General features: G+C 41.8%; 1 protein-coding gene across 3 annotated transcripts in view; it reads left to right on the top strand.

Annotated features, from left to right (window-relative positions):
• The window catches only part of CFAP54 (cilia and flagella associated protein 54), a 615,020-nt gene that overhangs the window by 133,999 nt on the left and 467,593 nt on the right, over nt 1-13,428 (top strand). For all 3 annotated transcript variants that reach the window (XM_077265522.1, XM_077265521.1, XM_077265523.1), the window contains 6 exons: nt 1,547-1,700; nt 3,965-4,042; nt 4,129-4,244; nt 4,523-4,699; nt 6,347-6,439; nt 9,940-10,125. In XM_077265522.1, coding sequence (XP_077121637.1) covers nt 1,547-1,700; nt 3,965-4,042; nt 4,129-4,244; nt 4,523-4,699; nt 6,347-6,439; nt 9,940-10,125 — 804 coding nt within the window. The remainder of the gene's footprint in view (nt 1-1,546; nt 1,701-3,964; nt 4,043-4,128; nt 4,245-4,522; nt 4,700-6,346; nt 6,440-9,939; nt 10,126-13,428) is intronic.

The following is a 13,428-nucleotide window of genomic DNA, read 5'->3' as shown; positions in this document are numbered from 1 at the left end:
TGGCCAAGGAGCTGAAAGACAGAATTGTGACAAGGCACAGATCTGGGCAAGGTTACAACAGAATTTCTGCAGTACTCAAGGTTCCTAAGAGCACAGTGGCCTCCATAATCCTTAAATGGAAGAAGTTTGGGACCACCAGAAGTCTTCCTAGACCTGGCTGTCCAGCAAAACTGAGCAATCATGGGAGAAGAGCCTTGGTGGCAGAGGAAAAGAAGAACCACAAGTCAACTATCACTGCAGCCCTCCACCAGTCAGGCCTTTATGGCAGAGTGGCCCAACGGAATCCTCTCCTCTGTGCAGCAAGACATATGAAATCCCGCATAGTGTTTGCTAATATGCTAATAAAAAAAAACACATGACGGACTCTCCCAGACTATGAGAAATAAGATTCTCTGATCTGATGAGACGAAGATAGATCTTTTTGGTGATAATTCTAAGTGATATGTGTGGAGAAAACCAGGCACTGCTCATCACCTGCCCAATACAATCCCAACAGTGAAACGTGGTGGCAGCATCATGCTATGGGGGTGTTTTTCAGCTGCAGGGACAGGACGACTTGTTGTCATTGAAGGAAACACGAATGCGGCCAAGTACAGAGATATCCTGGATGAAAACCTCTACCAGAGTGCTAGACAATGACCCTAAGCACACGGCTAAAATAACAAATGGGTGGCTTCAGAACAAGTCTGTGACCATTCTTGACTGGCCCAGCCAGAGCCCTGACCTAAACCCAATTGAGCATCTCTGTAGAGACCTGAAAATGGCTGTCCACCAATGTTCACCACCCAACCTGACGGAACTGGAGAAGTTCTGCAAGGAAGAATGGCAGAGGATTCCCAAATCCAGGTGTGAAAAACTTGTTGCATCCTTCCCAAGAAGACCCATGGCTGTACTAGCTCAAAAGGGTGCTTCTACTCAATACTGAGCAAAGGGTCTGAATACTTATGACCATGTGATATTTCAGTTTTTCTTTTTTAATAAATTTGCAAAAATTTCTACATTTCTGTTTTTCAGTCAAGATGGGGTGCGGAGTGTACATTAATGATAAAAAATTAACTTTTTTAAATTTACCAAATGGCTGCAATGAAACAGAGTGAAAAATGTAAAGGGGCCTGAATACTCTCTGTACCCACTGTAAGTGATTTCTTTATTGAGAACAGGTGTGGCAGTAATCATCCTATATAACTAGCAGTCCAGTAAGTGATACATCGCTGGAGTAAGGGTCTCTGCCAATACATCATGCTGCTGTCAGATGGGTAGCAAAAACCTGGTGACAGACTCTGTTTACAGCCCAGCTATTGTAACACGTATTGATCCAACATTTGCCTATATATGATATAGTGCTACTTGATGTTAATTTCTAGATGGTAAGCTAAGTTTCCAGAAAACAATGTATTATGCAGATTTCTTGCTTACTGAATATTCAGTGTTTTGTAAATTCTTGGTTAAATCCTGAAGTAATGTTTGTTAGGATTATAAACTAATTAAAACACAAGAACACAAATGAATCCTAATCCATTCTGTATATGTTTGTGCTTTCTGTTAGCTGGGTGCAAAGAGACAGCGTGCAGAAGACACACTTAAAGCTCAGAACCGTTCTTCCAAGTCCCTTGTAAATAATGTCACCATGATGGATTTGCAGCTCGAGCTAATTGTAGCCCAGCATCGGGTGTCAATCAAAATTCTCTGTCAAGAAAAAGGTAGGAGATCTGCTTGTGCTATATCCGTCTCAATGATAGGGCTGCTATGGCAGAGCGTCTCACCATGTAATAAAGCCCATTAGCAGAAGAATGGAGTTGATACATCTGAAAAGAAGCAAATCATGTCAAGTCAGGCATCTTCTTCAGCAAAATGCAGGAGGTGACAAAGGCTGCTATAGTTTGCTTACAAACAGTGGCCATTGTTATGTACTGTTCACTAGCCCTGTAGGTGTTGTACGGTGCCCTGTGCTCACTTTCTAGCTTTCAGTGGATGGAGTGCCATTGTCATACTGCTCTGCGTTTGCTGTTGGGGTATTTGGGGCACTCCTCTGGCGTTAGGTGTAGAAATTTTTTACTTGGGATCCTACCTTTTTTATTCCTTGTACAATATTTTTTTTTTAAATGTTACCATTTTACATCCTTATATTAAAAGCAACTCTATTGCTCTGTTCCATTCATAATGATACAGATGATAATGATACAGATGATAATGATACAGATGCTCACCTGGAGAGGTAGATTTGCTGTAGGTCATGTTGAGCAGCACAGACCGGAGGGGTTGATTCATCAGAGTTGGATAGGTCGGACAATATAGAGAACATCAGAGCTGGATCAGCAGGGTGACACCTAGAGTGGCATGGTGCATTGGTTACAGAGCCGGGTGTGCAGACAGAACTGAGCTGACGGACAGGTGCCTGGAAGTAACAGAGTGCTATGGCAGCACCCAGAAGGAGCAGAGATGAATTAGGAACCAGGCACCTTGTTGTAAGAAAGCCGAGGGTGCGGGTCGCACCCAGGAACAGCAGAGCTGAAGAGGCAGAGGGCTGTTGGTAAGGAACACAATGCATCAGATCCCACAACCACAGAGCTGGGAAGGTCATGTGCAAGAAGCAGAGTCCAAGAACCTTGGTAGTCAACTTGGACTCCGTACTATTGGAATACAAAGGTAATGTGCATTCACTTGGACCAAAGGTAAAGGCTTGGGGTGATGACATCGGAGGTTCACACCTAGTTACCATGTTAACCCAATGCAGCAGTATGACAGAAGGAGCCGCTACCAGGGAAGTCCCATTATACAAGCATATGATGATAAGCAGATCAATGATGTCTGTTAAGGTGGACAGTCAATATCATCTCACACATGGTGGATTGCATAATGTTGGGATTAAAGAAACAAAATACTCACAGACCCTTCTTTTTCAGCATGGCTCTTTGTCTGTTTGCTGGAGTTGGAGAGAAGACGCTGGTTATGACTTCTCCAAATGCTCAAAATCACTTAGACTGTGCTGACCTCTACTTGTAGGCATCAGTGTGACTTTAGACTGCCATATTGCCACTGAAGGAAGCAATGGTGTGAATGTCACAGGAACATCCTTCAGCAAGACTATCCCTTTTATTAGCATATTTTCTAGCGTAATTTATTTGATGAATATGCCTCAATGTGTCTACTGCTTAAAGAAGCACTCCTCCTCCCATCAAACTTTTTCTCTTCTGAATATATTGCAATCATCATATTATATGGCACTATGTACGGTACTTACAGTTGCTCATTTTTCCCTTGGACCCAGCTAATACTTCTCTTTTCTCTGCTCTATGTAGTAACAGGAAGTCTTTTGTCCCTATAGAAATCATTCCTCTCTCCAACTCCTGACCCAGCTGCTCCTCCCCTGCCAGGGACAGTTGCAGTGACTTGTGACTCATACAGGGAAAATTGACCTCCTGTTTCTACATTGAGATTAGAAGAATTCAGCTAGTCAGTTTTTAATCACATGATGTCATAAGTCTAATGGAAAAGAGAAGAATTATCTGGGTAGAAAGGCAAAATGAGCAATTGTAAGCACACAGTGCTATATAATATGATGATTGCGATTTATTAAGAGGATAAAAACTTTGACTGGAGTGCTTCTTAAAGATCAAAAACATTTTTCCCAGTTTGCAGTCTTTCACAGCTGCTCTCCTGTGTCTGGTGAAACACTAAATTAATTCCTAGGCCTCTTTACCTCCATTTGTCCGATGTTAATCTGGGTTTCCATTTTTTGCTGTGTTGAATAGCGCCCACACTTCACTATGTCATACAGACACATCCACTAAGGAAAAAAGAATATACCATGCAGCATCCTTTTTTTTTTTTTTACATAAAAGCCAATATTTACAGAGTTATTCAATTTCTATATAATATATATAAATTCTATCAAAATAATGCTCAGTAGTGAGACTCCACTTCCGATGATAACGCTTTTCCACGGATTCTTATGTTACTGCAGATGATGGTGAACATCTCAGATCATCGAAAAGTTTCAGGAAGAGTCATGGAAGAGATGAGTCTTTGCGATTCCTCACAGGTGAAATGCTTTGGGTATAAACTAATGCCATACATGACGGAGAACTGCTCGTCCTAACTACATTTTTGTGTGATTTTGGCTTATAGAATCGGAAATACTTGCTAAAATCAACAAGAATAAGCTCTCGAAATCCATCTTCTTAATGCAGAAAGCCGTGCTGTTGAATAAAGGACTAGACTGTTCTCCTTCTATGCTCCTGGAGGTAATGTTGAGAATTATCATTCTGATCAATTTTATTAAACTTGCTTGGTCTGCTAGAATTATGATTCCAGTGTATATTTTGTGCTAGTGACTGGTGCAGTAATATTGATCTTTGGCTTAAACGATGGCATAATAAAATTCTGCAATGTTACCAAGACTTTTCTATGCTTTTCTCCCAGCTTAACAATGTCTAGGACATATTTATTGTTCTTCCTTTGGATACGAACAGTCAGAAGCACAATTTATTGCTTATTTATCTCCATGTTATTCTCCTGGCAGGATTCAGAGAAATTGATTCAACAAGCTGAAACTGAAGAAAATGCAGTGTACTTATCCTGCATTAAACAATCAGAGACAAAAGGTGGCAAAATGAGTGCACCTCCCTCACCTATATTACTTTGCAGGACCGAAAATTCCATGGTGTTTAAACCAGCTCCATTCACATCGGATACTAAGGTAAGTTATTTTGTAAGCATTATCAATAGCTGCTTGTGGCCGCTCTGACACATTTAGGGCTCGCTCACACGAGCGTATATTCCCTCCTCCGACAGAATCGTGGTAATGACACTCTGATCAGACTCTGATGTGAGTGTGATCCGATTCGCTGAGATCAGGGAATCGTAGCACAGGTGAGGAGAAGATGGAGCACAAAGTTTCTCTATCTTTTCCATTCGTTGAGTCCTCAGAAATCGGACTGCACTTGGATGTCATCAGAGTGCAGACCGATGTTTTCCACGCACCCATACTATTGAATAGGTAACTGGCATCCAATTAAATGCAGCATATCGCAGAATTTTTCCATTTCTTTTCTCATGCCGAAACGGTATGAGAAAAAGATGGTGATCAGCACAGTCCCATAGAATAACATTGGTCCGAGTGCTATTCGATAAAGCTGTGGATAGCACTCATCAGATGTATATTCTCTTGTGAACAAGTCCTTAAAATGGACCTTTTCAGAATTATGTTTTTTGTGTGGTGTACTTAAGGAATAACACTATTTTTGTCCATTATATGACTTCTATACTGCATTTTTTGGTTTTCCCTTTTGCATGCTCTTTCTTTCATTTTTAGTTACATGAAAATTTCTCTTTCATTTTCAGTTATCTAAGAATTAGTGAAAGGAGACAATCTGCTATGATATACACAGTGCACAGGAACAGAGGGATTCCTGTTCATCTGTCTCTCTTCAGGACATGTTCAGAAGCAATAGCATAATTGCCATATTGCGGCAGTACCAAGCTGTGTGGCTGTGAATCCATCTCTGGGATAAGCGAAATTTCTGACTAACTGCAGCTCTTTTTGCCTGTCTTGTCAGCCTTTGCTTGTTTTCTCACCATGCTCATCATTCCTCATTCCCCTTCCCTCTCCATTGAATATAATATGCGGTGTAACCTGACATCACAGTGAGCTGAGATTAATCTGATAGGCATTAATAGCTGAATGATATGGTGCACAAACAAAAAATGCTTGAAAATGTGCTACTGAAGCACACTGGACAGTCTGCTGCTCAGCATGTGAAACAACGGAGAGCAGGGAAGCAGTGAAGATAACAGAAATGTGTATGGAGGGGCGGAGAGGGGAGACGCTGTCTGATTCTAGGATGTCTATACAAGGATTAGATAAATACCAGACTGGCTCAACTGTGTTGTCCACCATCAGATAATCCCATATTAATGGCTCAAAGGAGGTAAAATAAATGGAAAACAAAAAGATACTCAACTCCCGCAGTGGCGCTGCTCCTCCATGCTCAGCCCTGTGTTCCCTGACATCTGTATCCAGTAGGGGTGTCACATGAGCACTGCAGCCAATCAAAGGCCGCAAATCACATTTTGTCTGAAAAAGTATGACTCCTGACATGTTGCTGTTTATATTATTTTATACGTTTGAGCAAAACCATTCTTTGGATATGTGAATCAGCTCTTTTGCCGATAAGCTTGCTTTATACTCTTTTTTTCTTGGCTTTAATACAGGTTTCTGTCTAAAACTACACGTTGCCTCCATATGATGTTAGATTTTCTGCTTAGCAGCCTGTATTCTATTCTTCCCTTGGTCCTGAGCCGTTACAATATCTTCCACGTTGAATATGTTTGGATTCTTTTATAGGTGACCTGGTACAGTTTATTTGGGCGCATTGCAACAGGCCCTAACCTAAAAGTTCGGTTAAATGATCACTCTCTTCTGGGGACCGGAGAGCAGGTAAACTCTCATTTTATCTTTACAGTAGATGAAGGGGGTCACAATGTACCTACACGTCCTCTACACGTCATTTGTCAGGATTGTAAGAGGTTGCAGATAATTTACATGGAACTTAAAGAGCACCTATCACTAATCTGAGGCTGCCCTTTTTAAAGGGTTTTTCTCAGGGTTGTAAAAACAAGCTACTTTCAATTTGCCCTTTATTAAATGGAACCTTCCAGGTCCAGAAACGCTTTTTACCTGCAGATGTAGGGTTCCTGCAGGTGAATAGCATTTTCTCACTGTGTCGCCGACATCTTGTAGTAGCAGCTGCAGGGAGTGAATGAAGTTTTATTCTCCCTGCAGCTGCTTATTTCCCATCATTGAGGCAGTGTCGGGAGCTGTAACTCTACGTTCCCACCATGAGCTTTTGTCGAGTTTGACGTTGCAGAATTTTTGCACCTATTATTTAAATTAGGATACTTGCGTTTTTGCTTTTTTTGTGTGTGTTTTTGACTTTGCGTTTTTTGTCTCTTATTGGTGTGTCATTTGTTTTGATACTACCTGGTATTTTGCTATGACAATACTTTATTGCTATACTTAGGTGCGGATTACATGCGATGCGTTTTTGATGCGTTTCAGCCACTTTTTTTCATAGATTGTACGCTTGCGAGCAGGGCCCTCATTCCTCTTGGTACCTGTTGATCTATGTGATTATTGTTATGCTGTAATGTCTATTGTCTGTACAAGTCCCCTCTAAAATGTAAAGTGCTGCGGAATATGTTGGCGCTATAGAAATAAAATTATTATTATTATTACTTGTGGAATCTCCACACCTAATATAAGACTCTGGGGAAGATCTGCCCACAAGAGAAATGGACGTGTGGCCGATAAAACAACACCGCAGGTCAGCTTACACAGTTCTAAAAAGAAGCACAGATCTCTGTAAATCCCATCCACTTTGCGTTTTTGACTTAGCAAAAATACACAACGTCAAAAATTCAATAAAACCTCATTGTGGGAACATGGCCTAACAGTCACTGTTCACTACCCAGCGCGCACAGCTGTAATCACACCTCTGCACACTGACTGATCGCCTGCTCTGCACACCCATCACGGGGTGTGGCATCTCGGCATGCAGAGCGTGCCATCCTAGCCCACATTTTGGAAGTTAGGACCTGATATTTGCTAAAAAGTAGGGTTCTTTAGAGAATCATAATGGACCCCTGTGCCCTAATTTGCTAATAGATGCTATTTAGAAAAAATCACCTGTCTGACGTTGCCCAACTTTTATTAAATAAAAAAGGGCAGGCACACACCGATGATGGGTACTCTTTAATGTCCTAAATTACTTATTAAATTAAATGGAACCTATCAGGTTCGATAACGCTATTAACCTGCAGATATAGTGTTATGAAGGTGGTTGACCACAGCAGGGCCGACTGTCCGTCGTGCAGGGGCATTCTTACAGCCGCACCTCACCATGCTGTGAGCGGTGACTGTAAGCTCTGGGCACGCCTCATGACTTCTCTGATGCCAGCTATCAGTCAGTGCCGAGGGGTACTTATTTTCTCCAGGGTGCCACTCTTCAGTACCGCAGCCGGGCACTTTCACAATGCTGTAACATTATTGAGCCTGACAGGTTTCCTATAAGGCCACGTTCAGTATTTGGTCAGTATTTCACATCAGTATGTGTAAGCCAAAACCAGGAGTGGGTGATAAATGCCGAAGTGGTGCATATGTTTCTATTATACTTGTCCTCTAATTGTTCCTCTCCTGGTTTTGGCTTACAAACACTGATGTCAAATACTGACCAAATACTGCTAGTGTGAACATGACCTTAATTGTTTTTTGAGAAGGTGCAAATTAGTATCCCCAATGCATAGCTGCACACTGTAGACATAAAAATACATTTAATAAATAATTTAAAATGCTCCAGATTTGTTTTATTTAAAAAAGGATGCTGGTGTGCTGCACTCCTGGTGAAGAATTCCCATACATTCAAATGTAGAAGAATCAGTTGTGGTTCCCTCAGGGGAATCAGAATTATATCGATCCGCTCTTCTAAATGCACCTTTAGTAATAAATCTAAAGCAAAAAGTCTCCAAAACTGTGCATATATATAATATAAGCAGGGGATGTCAAATATTTCTCTCATATTGCTCCATTTTGAATTTCCACATTACTACTTTCCTGCTACATCCGAACAGATATCCAAGAAGTATCGTTTCTCCTTGCGGAGATTGACATGTTAAAGGGAACCTGTCACCCCCAAAATCGAAGGTGAGCTAAGCCCACCAGTATCAGGGGCTTATCTACAGCATTCTGTAATGCTATAGATAAGCCCCCGATGTTACCTGAAAGAGGAGAAAAAGAGGTTATATTATACTCACCCAGCGGCGGTCCCGCTCCGATGGGTGTCTCAGGTCCGGTCCAGCGCCCCCCATCTTCATTCCATGACGTCCTCTTCTGGTCTTCACGCCGCGGCTCCGGCATACTTTGTCTGGCCTGTTGAGGGGAGAGCAAAGTACTGCAGTGCAGTGCGGAAAGGTCAGAGAGGCCCAGCACCTGCGCACTGCAGTACTTTGCTCTCCCCTCAACAGGGCAGATAAAGTACGCCTGCGCCGGAGCCGCGGCGTGAAGACCAGAAGAGGACGTCATGGAATGAAGATAGGAGGCGCCGGAGCGGACCTGAGACACCCATTTGACCGGACCGCAGTGGGACCGCCCCTGGGTGAGTATAATCTAATCTTTTTCTCCTCTTTCAGGTAACATCAAGGGCTTATCTACAGCATTACAGAATGCTGTAGATAAGCCCCTGATGCCGGTGGGCTTGGCTCATCTTCGATTTTTGGGGTGACAGGTTCCCTTTAAGCATGCCAAGATGAGGAGACTTAAAGCCGCAATGCTCCTCTGGGAAATATGCTAATTATGCTAATTGTCTCTTCAGAGAGGAAGAGAACTAGAACTCTAGTGCCACCTATTGGAAGGTAGCAATACTACAAGTCAATGTCAACCCTTTAACCAATCTTGTCACATGACTTTGGATAAAAGCCAAACCAGAATCTCAATTTGCAGACACTGTGTTTCGGGGTACTGCCCCTCGTCAGTGCAAAGAGGAGATCTGGTTTGGCTGAGTGAGAGGCCTCTGACTGATATCCAGGAAGTATCGTTTCTCCTTGCGGAGATTGACATGCTAAGCATGCCGAGATGACACCAATGGGCATCACAAAACTAATGCAATACCCCACCTATTTTCACAAAGAAGGGAAGGTGGTGCTCCTGAACTGCTTATTGTTTTTTTTTTAAATACAGTTTTTGCTTTTTAGAAATGCCATTTATTTATTTATATCAATTTAAAATGAGAACATGAAAAGTCACATTCTGTGACTAATACTGTATAATCAGGATTCCTTTTCCATGCAGTGCCATAGTCTGTAATCAGTATTAGTAAATGTGCTCCAATGTCTTTATTGAACAATGTAGTAATGCGTTAATGATCACACATATTTCTTCAACAGGTTCCAGCAAACGGTAATGTCTTACTGGAAGCTAAAGGGCTAAAGAAGAATGAGAAGTACATATTTGCAGTTGCTGCATATGCTGACGATGGGCGGCTCATTGGAGATGTTATAGGAGAATCAACTAAATCAATTTTAGCCTCGCTGCCTTTGTCAGTACCTGCGACTTTGGCCTATCTAGCTCAGGTATATGACGTGGGAACATACTATTAATATGTGTGTGTGTGTATATACAGGTCCTTCTCAAAAAATTTGCATATAGTGTAAAATTTCATTATTTACCATAATGTAATGATTACAATTAAACTTTCATATATTATAGATTCATTATCCACCAACTGAAATTTGTCAGGTCTTTTATTGTTTTAATACTGATGATTTTGGCATACAACTCCTGATAACCCAAAAAACCTGTCTCAATAAATTAGCATATTTCACCCGACCAATCAAATAAAAGTGTTTTTTAATACCAAACAAAAAAACATCAAATAATAATGTTCAGTTATGCACTCAATACTTGGTCGGGAATCCTTTGGCAGAAATGACTGCTTCAATGCGGCGTGGCATGGAGGCAATCAGCCTGTGACACTGCTGAGATGTTATGGAGGCCCAGGATGCTTCAATAGCAGCCTTAAGCTCATCCAGAGTGTTGGGTCTTGCGTCTCTCAACTTTCTCTTCACAATATCCCACAGATTCTCTATGGGGTTCAGGTCAGGAGAGTTGGCAGGCCAATTGAGCACAGTAATACCATGGTCAGTAAACCATTTACCAGTGGTTTTGGCACTGTGAGCAGGTGCCAGGTCGTGCTGAAAAATGAAATCTTCATCTCCATAAAGCATTTCAGCATTTCCCCAGGTCAAGCCACTTTTGAACCATAAACAGCGGCAGAAGCGCCTGACCTGGGCTACAAAGAAGCAGCACTGGACTGTTGCTAAGTGGTCCCAAGTACTTTTTTCTGATGAAAGCAAATTTTGCATGTCATTCGGAAATCAAGGTGCCAGAGTCTGGAGGAAGACTGGGGAGAAGGAAATGCCAAAATGCCTGAAGTCCAGTGTCAAGTACCCAGTCAGTGATGGTGTGGGGTGCCATGTCAGCTGCTGGTGTTGGTCCACTGTGTTTCATCAAGGGCAGGGTCAATGCAGCTAGCTATCAGGAGATTTTGGAGCACTTCATGCTTCCATCGGCTGAAATGCTTTATGGAGATGAAGATTTCATTTTTCAGCACGACCTGGCACCTGCTCACAGTGCCAAAACCACTGGTAAATGGTTTACTGACCATGGTATTACTGTGCTCAATTGGCCTGCCAACTCTCCTGACCTGAACCCCATAGAGAATCTGTGGGATATTGTGAAGAGAAAGTTGAGAGACGCAAGACCCAACACTCTGGATGAGCTTAAGGCCGCTATTGAAGCATCCTGGGCCTCCATAACATCTCAGCAGTGTCACAGGCTGATTGCCTCCATGCCACGCCGCACTGAAGCAGTCATTTCTGCCAAAGGATTCCCGACCAAGTATTGAGGGCATAACTGAACATTATTATTTGATGTTTTTTTTGTTTGTTATTAAAAAACACTTTTATTTGATTGGACGGGTGAAATATGCTAATTTATTGAGACAGGTTTTTTGGGTTATCAGGAGTTGTATGCCAAAATCATCAGTATTAAAACAATAAAAGACCTGACAAATTTCAGTTGGTGGATAATGAATCTATAATATATGAAAGTTTAATTGTAATCATTACATCATGGTAAATAATGAAATTTTACACTATATGCTAATTTTTTGAGAAGGACCTGTATATATATATATATATATATATATATATATATATATATATATATATATATATATATATATACATATACTGTATGTGTGTGTGTATATATACTGTGTGCATATATATATATATATATATATATATACTGTGTGTGTGTATGTATGTATATATGTGTGTATATATATATATATATATATATATATATATATATATATATATATATATATATATATATATATATAGTAAAGCTGCAGTAGCTGTGCAGCAGTGACCCACGAATTCAAACACAAAAGTCTCTTTTAATGTGTTTCTTCACAACATTAAAGTCCAATTCACATAAATGTATATAACTTCAGTGGATATTACCAGTGACCAGTCTACACCGGTTCAAAGCAATACATATCACATGGCTTTAGATTTGCAGTCCCTAAACAGGCCAGACTTCCCTTGTCCAGTTTCCCTGGGCGACCGCACGCTATCTCAGTCTATACGTCTCCATACACACAGCCTCATATGTTGCAGACACTACACACGCCAGCCCTCCTCTGACTAGTTCTCGTGGGTGTCCTGCATTGCTGTATCACAGTCTCTTTACTCACACAGTCGTACACAGTCCAGGATATCCTCCGGATAGCAGCCGGGCACCATATCCACCTGTTTGCAATCGTTGCACATGCTAGTCCTCTTTCGGGCACAGGACATCCATCTCCGGGCACAGGACTATACACATCCGACTCCTTCGAGCACAGGACATCCACCTCCGGGCACAGGACTGTCCACATCCGAGACCAGTACCATGGACGACTTGCATCTCTGTGTACCAGGCTATTCAGCTGCCCTGGGTGCTGGCTCTGCTGGCCTGTGCCTCCATGCACTCTGCAGACCAGCACACACCAGACTGACACTGACGTGCACCTCGCACACCTGACACACCCATACCCCTTACTGCAGGGTTTTTAAACACACACAAACCTGTGGCCTTCAGCCACCTGGAAAACCCGGAACGGAAATCCGTGACTCTCATGCACACCTATGGACTTCATCCGTCTGCATGCACATTCTGGGGAGAACAAACAGCGCCTCCTAGCTGTATCAGGGGCCACAGCCTCACAATATATATACTGTATGTATATAGTTGTAAGGTGGCTGCCGGAAACCTTAGTAGATGGGGGATACACCTGGAGTAATGCTTTAGTACATTAGGACTAAAAGGGTTTAATCGGCCATGACAGGTTGAGTGTGAGCAGCAGAAGAGTTGGGAGAGACAGCTGTTCACCATATCTCCACCCCTGGGCGTGATGACCTGATTGTCTCACTCATGTCTGTGTGTATGGAGGTGTGCAGATCTCCTGGATTGAGTAGCTTTGCTAAAGGACTAAGAAGGTGGACTCAAAGCCAGGCTGGCAACCAGCACAATTGTATGGACTTCTCGCTTTATGTTTTACTTTGTCCCGGGCAAGGGCTGTATGTGTGTTTCTTGTGATATGGTTTATGAGGACTGAAATATACCAGCCAGACTTTAAATCGAGACAGTTCCTGTGATACCTCAGATAGCTCCCACATGAGTAGCATTGCTACTATATATATATATATATATATATATATATATATATATATATATATATATATATATATATATATATATATATACACTCACTGGCCACTTTATTAGGTACACCTGTCCAACTTCTTGTTAACACTTAATTTCTA

Source organism: Ranitomeya variabilis, chromosome 5, assembly GCF_051348905.1.
Source record: "Ranitomeya variabilis isolate aRanVar5 chromosome 5, aRanVar5.hap1, whole genome shotgun sequence".
NCBI classification, from domain to species: Eukaryota; Metazoa; Chordata; class Amphibia; order Anura; family Dendrobatidae; genus Ranitomeya; species Ranitomeya variabilis.
Note: the sequence above shows the minus strand (reverse complement) of the source record. Positions and strands in the feature narration are given on the sequence as shown.